Source organism: Gymnodraco acuticeps, unplaced genomic scaffold (assembly GCF_902827175.1).
Source record: "Gymnodraco acuticeps unplaced genomic scaffold, fGymAcu1.1, whole genome shotgun sequence".
Classification (NCBI taxonomy): Eukaryota; Metazoa; Chordata; class Actinopteri; order Perciformes; family Bathydraconidae; genus Gymnodraco; species Gymnodraco acuticeps.
The window spans coordinates 142,945-154,918 of record NW_022992110.1 but is presented as its reverse complement, the minus strand read 5'-3'; the positions used below and the strand labels follow the sequence as shown (position 1 = coordinate 154,918).

Genomic DNA, 11,974 nt, shown 5'->3' with positions numbered 1-11,974 from the left:
TCTGTGTATTAGTACTATATGTGTTAGTACTCTGTGTATTAGTACTCTGTGTACTCTGTGTATTAGTACTATATGTGTTAGTACTCTGTGTATTAGTACTCTGTGTACTCTGTGTATTAGCACTCTGTGTATTAGTACTCTGTGTACTCTGTGCATTAGTACTCTGTGTATTAGTACTCTGTGTATTAGCACTCTGTGTATTAGTACTCTGTGTACTCTGTGCATTAGTACTCTGTGTACTCTGTGTATTAGTACTCTGTGTATTAGCACTCTGTGTATTAGTACTCTGTGTACTCTGTGTATTAGTACTCTGTGTATTAGTACTCTGTGTATTAGCGCTCTGTGTATTAGTACTCTGTGTATTAGTACTCTGTGTACTCTGTGTATTAGTACTCTGTGTATTAGTACTCTGTGTATTAGCACTCTGTGTACTCTGTGTATTAGTACTCAGTGTATTAGCACTCTGTGTACTCTGTGTATTAGTACTCTGTGTACTCTGTGTATTAGCACTCTGTGTACTCTGTGTATTAGTACTCGGTGTGTACCGGAGTGCAGGCCTGGCCCTGTGTGGGGCACAGCTCCAGTTTGCAGTGCAGGTAGATTTCATTGCTTGCTCCAGAGAACTCGAACATGTTGAAGGAGAACACGCTGGACGTTCCCTGTCCGTTTCCCTGCATCTGCACCGTATCCTCAGCAGGGTTCGGACATCTGCCCGGAGACAGGAAATACACACCATGAAGTCTCAGAGTTCATTCTGTTCCAACAGTCAGAGTTTATTCTGTTCTAACAGTCAGAGTTTATTCTGTTCCAACAGTCAGAGTTTATTCTGTTCTAACAGTCAGAGTTTATTCTGTTCCAACAGTCAGAGTTTATTCTGTTCCAACAGTCAGAGTTTATTCTGTTCTAACAGTCAGAGTTTATTTCCTCACCCTTTGATGATGAGTTCGTATCGCAGATTACTGTCAGGTGATGCCTGATTGGTTGCCCAGCATGAGTCTGTCACCATGGCGACCATGTTGGCGTCCAGCCCCACCGCCTCCAGCTGCAGCCAGACCGTCTGGTTCAGCAGGATCTCCGTGTTCGGGCCGACAAGCTGCAGGAGGCCAGCGTCGCTGAAGGAGCTCATCGTCAGAGTGTAGTTCCACTCTCCAGATACAAGCTGCTGCACCACAGAGCTACACACACACACACACACACACACACACACACACACACACACACACACACACACACACACACACACACACACACACACACACACACACACACACACACACACAAACACACGCACACACACACACACACACATACACACACAAACACACACAAACACAGTTTAGCAGTGTGACGCTTGGAGCTGTGGTATATTAAGGACCAGGTGACGCTCACCTGTCTTTGATCCTGAAGAACACACTCCTGACCTCTGGCTGTGTGTACTTGCAGGAGAAGTCGATCTGGAACTGGTCGCTGCGGGTGATGACTCCGCCTGATGAGCTGTTCAAGGACATGATGGAGTTCTCGTAGACGATCTGGCTGTTGTTTCTCTGCAATGTGACAGAACATGAGTTCATTTAACGGCCACATTATTCCAGTGCTCACTGCTGACGGTTCCATCCTGACAGAGAACGGTCAGTGTTGGAGTTCACAGTCCAAACCATCCAGGTCATAAATCACATGGTCTCTAATCAATAAAGGGAACTAGAGAAGATGCTCTCCCGGTATTTAATTAAAGTTAAACAGGGTGACTGAAGCCTGTTCCTTCCCTTCCATCGATCATTAAGCTCTTCTGAGGGCTGCAGGTGTCAATAACCAACTGAACAGGACTCAGTTAAAGCAGCTTTATATGCTTCTGGTTTGCCCAAAGACGCTCTGAAAATAACCCGCCTTGAGTCTAGAGGAAGTGATAACCACGCACCATGAGCTCCGTCCCGCAGGGGGTGCTGCTGTTGAAGCTGAAGGTCACCAGGTGGCTCTGGGGGTCCATGTGGCCCTTGCAGCTGGGGTCTTTGAGGTGTAAGGTGGAGAAGTCGATGCCTTTGTCGTCCAGCAGACATCCAGCCAGAACCACAGAGGCCGAGTCCTGCCTGCAGACCGTGGGATCGCCTGCAACACACCGACACTTCAACGACACACCGACACTTCAACCGCACACCGACACTTCAACCGCACACCGACACTTCAACCGCACACCGACACTTCAACCGCACACCGACACTTCAACCACACACCGACACTTCAACCGCACACCGACACTTCAACCGCACACCGACACTTCAACCGCACACCGACACTTCAACCGCACACCGACACTTCAACATGGACTATAACGGGCAGTGGAGTTACTGACAGAATGTATTTGACACTATAATGAAAGCTGTTTCTAATTCTACACTAAACAATATATTTCTTCTGGCAGAGCTCAGCATCAAAGCAGCTGTTAGCAGCAGGCTGTTGGTAAATAACCACATCCCTAATTCAGACCAGTGCAAGCAGAGGAAACGGTGTGATATGCTCCGTACCTAAAGACTTGGTGGCGTTGTACTTGGAGGCGAACAGAGCCCTGCAGAAGCAGCGGGTCGAACCTAACTCCTCTCCACAGAACTCATGTTCACTGCAGGGCTGCTGACAGAGAGGGGGGGGGGCTGCACACACACACACACACACACACACACACACACACACACACACACACACACACACACACATACACACACACACACACACACACACACACACACACACACACACACACACACACACACACACACACACACACACATACAACTTAATTCATGTATCTGCTTCTTTACTTTGTTTTCCATTTATTAGGGAGCCTTGGCTTCTGGTTGATTTTAGGATACATTTGATCAAATATGTCTGCTTGACTGCACGAGTTCCAGTGCGAATGGAAATAGAGAATCTTACAGCAGCCAGTAGTTGACCTCCAGTCCTCCAGGGTCACGTTGGCTTCCAGGCTGCAGGCCTTGGCGTAAGCCTCCAAAAAGTGGCAGTCGACCCCATCCACTGACGGGTAACTGCACAGAGTGTGTGTGCAGGCGCTGATGTACGGCTCTGGGTCGGTGTGCTCGTGACAGGCGGAGAAGGGAGGCTGCCTCATGAGATTACAGCTGTTCAGAGGGAAGAGTTTTCCGTGTTACATTGGTTGATCTTGCAGAAACAACGCTGCTTATATGGCATGACAAGACGAGGGTGTTCATGGCTCAGCTCTTACTGGTCGGTGGAGCGGTTGCAGTTGATGGTGCTGTCGACTGAGTCCTGGGATTGAATCTCACAGCTAGAGGGAGACAAAGATCACATCACATCTGAACCCTAATCATGACAAATAGGTAATATCAGTCAGACTGAGCGGTACCCAGGGAGGCTGACAGAGGACTTCTCGGCAGTCAGGCTGGTGGTCCAGCTGGAGTTGGAGGGGCTGCCACACAAACCCTCTACAGCTTCAGGAAGTCCTGGTGGATGTGAGGGTACAATTAAAGCTATGCTTCAGAAATAAATATGTAATATTCAGTCCAGATTGGAAGTACTGTTCTGTACCTGCCACATGTGCGCTGTTGCCATCAAAAAAGAGAGTCATGTTGGAGGACGGGAACTTAGCAGTGACTCCAGTCTGGTCCTTGGAGAGCTCCACGCCGTGCATCAGCTGAGCTGTGCTGTTGAGCACCAGGGCTTCACCACCAACCTACACACACACACACACACACACACACACACACACACACACACACACACACACACACACACACACACACACACACACACACACACACACACACACACACACACACACACAGAGGGTTTGTGATACACCACCACAAAGTAACTCCTAGCAGGAAATGATCAGCATTGCTTGAGCACCCATAACTACAACGTGCTACCGTACCCGAACTCTTCCTCCTTGCTCCAGATACATGGTCACACCTGGCAGCGACAGGATCAGGTGGTCCAGAAGAGGAACATCTGTACGCCGGCGCTCCCTGAAGGCGGCCGTGAGGTTGAAGCTGGCGCTGCCTTCAGGCTCCATCAGACTGTAGGCACAGCGATCCTGGACAGAGTGCACTGCTCCGTGGAAACCAATCACCGTGGAGCCCGTCACCGTGCACACCACCGGAGGAATAGCGCACCTGATGGACATTCAATTCAACATTCAATTCAAAGGGTTCATTGTCATATGCACAAAGCTGCAGTGTAGAGATGGCAATGACATGCTTCGGACCTGAGCTCCTGCAACGATGCAACATATATAATAAAATACAAACATAAAAAGTAGTGCAAAAAGTCTATAAACATGTAAATAGAATATGATATGTAAAAGAAGACATGGAGAGGGACTCACAGTCTGGGTCTTTTTAAGACAGACATACTTTACACTCATCCTAAACTCAAAGGAAATGAACCCTTCTCAAAGTTCACAATATGACATAAAGGTCAGTAGAGTTACATTCAGCCTGTGAAACACGTACAAATATAATAATATCTCTCATAAATACGTGTGGAATACTAAACATCTTGAAGTATTTTATACAACAGGCCATACAGGGATATTGTGTTGCATTATGGGTAATGCTCAACTCTACTTGGGACAACCCGGATATCTGCGGTTTGGTCTAATGGACGCAGCACTACAGTACTGATGGAGCTGGCCTCGGAGGATTGAAACATGTGTAAAGCATGAAGGAGAGGTCAAAGGATCACTTTATAGGAACACTGCACACACACCGAGACGCTGTGCATCCATTTGGATCTCTTTTCAGAAAGTGTCCATCACGAGGCCCACCATGGCAAAGAAGTGCAATGGGAAATAAGTGGAGAAGGTTTTTTAGGATTTATAGACTGAACCGTTCCCCAGCTGATCAGAAACAATAATGGATGGACTTGAAAGCCCTTTCCACTGAAATGAGAGCCGTGTTAGTTGGGACGGTTGGTTCTCAATGTTGGACCAGTTACCTGTTCATCCGACAGCACTGTTTACGTCCCTGCATTTTCCAGCAAAGCCAGCTCAGGCAAAAACTACAGCAATGGCGGGCTGCATTGGAGCTGTGCTCTCGTTGCTCTTCTTCAGATCCAGGTTGAACTGTTCCCACTAGGATTCAGAGGCATTCCCCGTTGCTTTAGTGACAGTCAGTAATTCACTGCTGACTGTCTCTAAAGCAACAGATGCAGATTTCCCCAGTGATTCATATTTTGTTCAGTTTTAATGTGCAATGTTTGACGTTACCTGCAAACGTTTCCCTGTATCATATGGATGATGTTAGCATAGCCAGTCTGATGAAGCAACAACCAGATTAAGAGCCATCAAACTAAATTAAACGTATTTAAAATAATAACACATGATGAACATTAGATGGTTACGGCGTTTTAATTATTCTCCATAAATGCACATGTTGCTATCATTGTGTCATTTGTCGTTTCTACCGGCGTTCTTTCAATAGGATTTCACTTGTGATCTGATATGACAACGTGTGTAGCCTACGGTATGAAGTGATCACACCTGAAAGCTGGTTTAAAAACAACAGGAGAACGGGTCGTGCTGCTCCTCAAAGCGGGCCATGAGAGCGAGCGTATCTCTACGTTTGCCCGGGGAAGGTGGCGGGACATAAACAAAAGTGTGAGTCTCGTTTTGGTCACTTTGCTCGGCTCTAGTGATCTGACCCAGCCTCCACACAGATCTGGTTCTTGGTTCCAGTCCAGCACAGCTCTGGTTCCTAACACGAACCAGTTTTTCTCATGGAAACCATGAAAGGACTGGAGAGCTATCGGGCACTAGCTCTGAACTGACCCTGGAACTGCTTTGGTGGAAAGGGGTGATAGAAATAGGATCAGATTCATCAATAACTGCAATAATCCTCAGGTGGATAATATCCTCACTCTCTCATGGAGGGTTCGATCACATGGGACACTTTATTCAAATCAGTCAGACCTTTATTCCTGATAGAAAGAGCACATATTTACATGTTGTCCGCTTGGCAAACCTCCTCGGGCCCACATGCTGTGACATTAGCGAGGACTGCAGACAGAGAACACAGTTCAACAGAGCAGGGCTCTGCGCTGGGCCCTAAGTTGGGCATCTCTGAACCCGGCATTACAGCGCCACCTTGGAGGAGAATGGAGGTAATGATATTACACTTCAGTGACTACAGGCAGATTTTAAGATAGACATGTTTTAATATCACATTTCACTTAGAGGATCCCTTTCTTTGGGAACCCCCAGACCAGCTTACCTGAGCCTCTGCATCCACTCAGGTCTCGAAACAAAGCTGGACCTGCAGGAGGCTTCCAGGTATCCATCACTGTGCCACCGACTTTTGTAGACAGTTCCTAGTAAATGATTAAACAGAATGTATTTGTTTGCATATTATTTATTTAACAGGGACATTGCACACTAAGAACCATTTCTGTAAATGTGCCAGAGTTAGCCAAGAGGCTCTTTTACACCTGTAGTCCCTGGACAGATGTTTGAACCTTAAAAACACATTTCAAATAACTAGTAAACACAATAATTAAAAACAAAGGTAACCTCAATACTGTAAACATGAATGAAAGTGTTCTAGAATCCACTTGTGATATATTTCCTCCGATGTTAGGACATGAAATGACAGTGAGAGCAGTGGGGAGCTCCTTCATTATTCCAGATTGATATTTCTAATGAACTCCTTTGTCCACTTGAGGGCAGGATGGAGCAGAACCACCTGGTGCTGTGAGTCCAGCCTGCCCCGTTAGCTCTGCATGCTAGCAGCTACATGTGGTGTCACTGATAATAACTCTCTTTGTCTTCATGCTAACACATGATGCTGAGTGACTTCTGCTTCCTGAAACTCTAAGGCTGAGTATGACATTATTTCTGACACCTATCTCTGTTTAGAAGTGAACATAAGAAGAGAGTTTTAAAAGGAGAGGCTTAGAGGAGCAAACAGACTGCACGGTGTCTTCTCCATTCACCTATCCTTGCTGAACTGAAAGCTTGTTCTGTATTCATATGAATGATGTCTGATGGTGAGACAAAGGAATAATGGATCACACACAGCCTCAGTTCTCATCTCTCAGGGTGGTTAGGGTACAGAAGTCTTCTCAGGGATCAGTTCTCATTCAGAGTGCGTGTGAGGAAGGCTGGAAGACAGCAGCTTTCTAACATAAAGGATTTAGGATATGAGTTTCCCTGGCACACAGAAACAAACAGGAACACATTGCATTGGTATCGGGACCTGACAAAGTGTAACTCTCAACATCGGTGAGGCTGAAGGGTTAGGGTTAGGTAAGAGTCTCATGTCATACTTACTAAACTAGCAGAAAACGGAAGGCCAGCACCATGAACAGTGTTGCAAGCAGCTTGTAAACCATAATTGAAGAATGACAACTGCATCTGAAAGCAGGAACAGAGAGAGAAATATTAGGAAATGCTTTTACAAATAAACTTTGATTTGAAGTTGTCTTTGCCACACAATGTCTTTGAAATGTTAATTTTGTACAAACAGCTGGACAGCCAGTCGGTGTGTAACAGGGATCGGATCAGGACTCACATTCAATGTTTTACCATTGTAGAACTGGAGAAAAACGATACCCAGTCCCTGGGTTTTGATGTTAATAAGATAAGGGTGAGCGCGAAATGACGTAACAATCACAGTGTACGTCATTTTGGTTGAAACCATCTCGCTGGTCACCACACAGTCAATGTCGTCCTCAGATGGGTCATTTTTTAAACAAACTTCAGTCTTATTGCCGATCTTCGCCTGAAAAAACAAAAAGGGAACAACAATATGAAGGCTTTCGCTCCAAAACAGCATCGTTTCCTCTCCTCAAATGTTTGAGCTGCAAGGTGTGCTTTTAGCTACGGAGAAAAAAGATAGGATCAATGATGAGATCAAAACATTTCTCTCACTTTGGAAAAAAGCTTTCTACAAGCCACTGTCCAACAAGTCTTTATGTGTCCTTTCATACAGAGACACATGAGGAATCAAAGAGACGCGTCCAGCTGCTCCAAACCACTTCCTGTTGGCTCTAGTAATGATCTGTCCCCACTCCATTGAACTGATCTGATCAGTGCCTGACCCCATAGACCCCAGAGGGGAATGTTACGCTCACTTTCCAGCTCAGGACCAGACTCACAGTGATGCATTATGGGACCAAGCCTGTCTCAGAGCGTCTGATATTGAATAATATGAGGAGAAACTTTCATAATACCCAAAATAACAGCTGGCACAAAAAGCACACTTTAAACTTTGTGTGTAAAACTCAATTCATTCTCCGCCTTTAGCAACATGTCATTATTCATGTGCTCCCATATTTACAGGCTGACACGCTGAAAGGTAACAAACCGCTTACATCTAGATATAAAGAAGATCAAGACAAAAACACTAGGGACTGATTCTGAGGACTGTGAGTGATAACATATTAAACAGTGAGTTATGTGTCATATCTATAATAGCTTTATTATGTGTAGTGTTGACAGTTCTGCTGTGTAAGTGGCCGTGACAGACCTGACCTTCACCTCACGACCTCTATTGAGCTACCATTGATAACAAGATGCTCCATTGGCTGGAAATAGAAAGGATGTAGTTTCCATCATGTCTGTTCAGACATGTGAAACCAAACATGTGAAACTAGATGGAGCATTCTGAACTTTTGATCTGTTCATGAATTCAAGTATAAAGTTTCTATATTTCAAATGGAAAGGTTTAAAGAAAAACCCCTGATTCTAAACATGACATTGACAAAGTGTTCTGCTCTCATAACTTTGCTTCATATTCCCTCTCTTTCAAATGACATGGCATTACTATAAGTCTTTATTTGTTTTATTTTTAAACCTTACATGTTTTAATGTTCAATGATTAAAACAGTTGTGACCTCCTTCTGACTCAAAGAGAGGAAGGGGGAGACCACCTGACGCAGAGAGGGAGGAGGAAGAAGCAGTGAAGAAGAATGGAGGAGAAGGAATGAGACGGCTTTAGAACATTTGACTTGTGAGCCTGTTGCTTTTGTATTTTGACTTGGTGTCTTATTGTTTAGGATTCTTGTAATCCTCTATTTCTGTTAAAACCTTAATACTTTGTACACTTCGACCCAACTCCTGGTCTCTCTCGTGGTCTCTGAAGGTATCTGCTTGGTCTCAGAGTGAGGTAAGAACACCCTTCCTTGGAAAAGGCTGACATTAGTATTGAATAGAAACCCTGTTTAAGTTAAACTATAGTTCCATTGGTCACTGTGGTTGATGTGGTGTTGATTGATGTTGAGATATGATATAAAATGGGGGGTTAGGGATTGTGGGTCCTGAAGCTGCCCTAATTACCAAGGGGTCTCCCAACGACAGAGGGATTCTCCTGCAGGGGCAGATACTGCTCTGGGGTTCTACCAGCCCACCAACATCTACTACACTACACACTCCGTGTTGCTATTCTAGCGGTCGGACATCCGAAGCTGGAGTGCCTAAAATAGGGATACGACGGGCAGTGTTAGAGGCCACACAGTCAGTCAGGGGGTCATTGTACTCACGTGTAACAATGTGTAGGTTTTTCCATAGAAAGTGATGGGAGCGACGCTGATGTTGATGTTTCCACCAGGAGCATTCAGAGTAACAGTCTCAGAGGCAGAGAGCTCCATCTGGCTGGCAGCAACTGCAGGAGTTCCAGGAGAAACACATCCATCAAGAACAACCTGAACACTCATCGTTCCCTGAAGCCTCTCCTCTGACTTGAAGTGACACTCATCAGTGCAATGAGTGAATAATGATATCCTTATTTGTTCTGTAAAACATGTGCTCCTTCAGGGTGAATGTATACAGGGGATCTGGGTTCTGTGCCATTCATAAATACAAGTGGTTGAAGGCTAACCCCCTCATTAACTGAAGCCATCAACATGTTGAATAAGAGCTACCCGTTCACATTGATATTGATTTAATGGATGAGCTCATGTTTTAAAAGTCTATCATTCAAACATTATCTTGTTTTATTTGCACAAAGCAGACAGTAGAGTAGTGCGGGGCTATTACACACTCGCAGTGACTCTATGCACAGAGGACTTGACTTTGAAACGCATTCATAATGCCTTTCAAACACATGTTGTTTGTCACAGTGAAGCCTGCGATGCTGCTTACCTGCCAGCAGGAGGAGCAGCTTCATGACTCTGCAGAGGAAGAGGCACAAACACCGGGTTAACGCACCATAACACACAATAACAGCGTACACAATGAAGGGTCCTCGGCAGGAAGTGGTTCATACACTTCCTGAAGATTCAAAACAATGTTCTCTAAACCCGTCAAATGCTCCCTGACTGGTTCCCTGATGCCACCAGTTTAGTGATGCAAAGAGTCTGTGAGCAAAACTGAGACATTGAGATAAGAGCATGAAATGTTTAAAGTGCATGTTGTTCATTTATTGAAATGAACCTAGCAATAGAGCCAACTGTTTGGTATATGTTAAAGGTCTCCTGTTATACTATTCTTAGGCATATATTATAGCTTTCAGAGATATCAAAAACATGTCTCTGAAGTGCTTTGCTCCAAAGCCCAAACAGATCATTGCAGCCTCATCCCCCTCTATTTCAGGCCTGCGACTAAAGAGCTGATTCTGGGTCAGTAGCTTCAAACGTACCGGAGCTGCTGCTGGCCACGCCCCTTTGTGAGTCTCCTGACACACCGGGACACATATGTATGTATGAAAGCATGATAGGTGACCTTTAAGTTAATGCAATGTATGTTTTTTTACAACTTCAAAGTGTTGTGTTAGTTGTACTTAATAAACAAGTTGTTCCTACTCACCATACTAACTTAACTTAGTGATTGTGAGGCAATGAGTTTGCATACTTTTTTTAAATGACCACAACTTATTAAGTTTTACAATGTACGTTCTTCTACAGCAAAAAGTATTTACCTCTATTAGTCTTCTGTGCACTTTTCTGTACTAAACTACTTCCACATCTTCAACCCACAAACTCGGTTCAAACATCAAAACGTTAATCTCAGTTAGGAATGCTATGAATAATATTCATCATAATTCATCCACATGTCACTACAGAAGTCAATGGAGAAACTGTTAAGACTTCAGCTGCTAAGTGCTCCTCATACTTTACTCAGAAAGCTCAGCATTCAGCATTCACACGGACCTCTCTTCAGGATTCTCTGTGTTTCTGAAGGGACTGGTCCCTGCACCGAGTCACAGGAGGCTTCCTGACGGAGCTGCAGGACCGTGAGGAGAAAGAAGTGGAGACTCACCGTCTGGAGGTCCTGGAGGTCCTGGAGGTTTGGGGCAGCTGATGATACTCTTGAGGTCCTGGTCCTGGAAGTCCTGGTCCTTCAGGTGCAGCTCTGATGTGGCGCTGTGTCTCGCTCCGTCTGTTTTTATACTGTTGCTGCTCTTCCAGCCCCTAAAGACTGATGCAAACATTCCTGAAAACTTCTCAGTCTGGTTATACGTGTAATTAAAATTTCAGAACACTTGCAGATGTTTCCTTCTCTACGTGCAAATATCCAACCCAGTCTCACAAGAACACGTGTCATAGTGACGTTGTTCCACAGGGCAAGACGTAAAAGGTTCACTAATATTGTCTGTGAGTGTTTAAGTGTGTGTGTTTGTGTGTGTGTGTGTGTGTGTGTGTTAACATAAACTTAGGTTTATTTAATCTCCTCAATAATAACAGACATTTCACACTTTATTTGTAGGCTTTAGGAGATATCTACAAATAAACAGTAGACATTAGTCATGAAAACATATAGTGCTTCACATAATAAAATATACAAGGGCTGTAGCCTGATATTTAGTATATGCTTTAGGAGCCGTTTGTGTTTGTTGTACAACGTGTAGGTGTGTTGTGTAGAGTGTATGTGTGTGTTGTACATTGTGTTTCTTGTAAACTTACACAGTTGGTCTTTTAATATAGCCATTTATTTCTCAAATAATAACTTTATTTATATATCACATCACAACTTTTTCAAACTTTCTTGACTTTATTAACAACAATAATTTCT

General features: G+C 44.5%; 1 protein-coding gene and 1 long non-coding RNA gene across 2 annotated transcripts; both read right to left on the bottom strand.

Annotated features, from left to right (window-relative positions):
• Positions 1-486: 486 nt before the first annotated feature.
• On the bottom strand, positions 487-6,306 carry LOC117537723 (alpha-tectorin-like). The gene is made up of 12 exons (XM_034203048.1): positions 6,240-6,306; positions 5,971-6,112; positions 3,902-4,142; positions 3,556-3,700; positions 3,374-3,470; positions 3,233-3,295; positions 2,926-3,128; positions 2,520-2,642; positions 1,916-2,103; positions 1,390-1,544; positions 930-1,175; positions 487-708 (listed from the first exon to the last, which is right to left on the bottom strand). Exons 1-12 carry the CDS (start codon positions 6,304-6,306, stop codon positions 528-530), a joined length of 1,851 nt encoding a protein of 616 aa, XP_034058939.1. The 3' UTR covers positions 487-527.
• Positions 6,307-7,731: 1,425 nt separating this feature from the next.
• Positions 7,732-11,279, bottom strand: LOC117537718. The gene is made up of 4 exons (XR_004567757.1): positions 11,222-11,279; positions 10,106-10,134; positions 9,505-9,626; positions 7,732-7,745 (listed from the first exon to the last, which is right to left on the bottom strand). It is a non-coding gene; the product is annotated as an uncharacterized LOC117537718 (long non-coding RNA).
• Between the last annotated feature and the right edge of the window lie 695 nt (positions 11,280-11,974).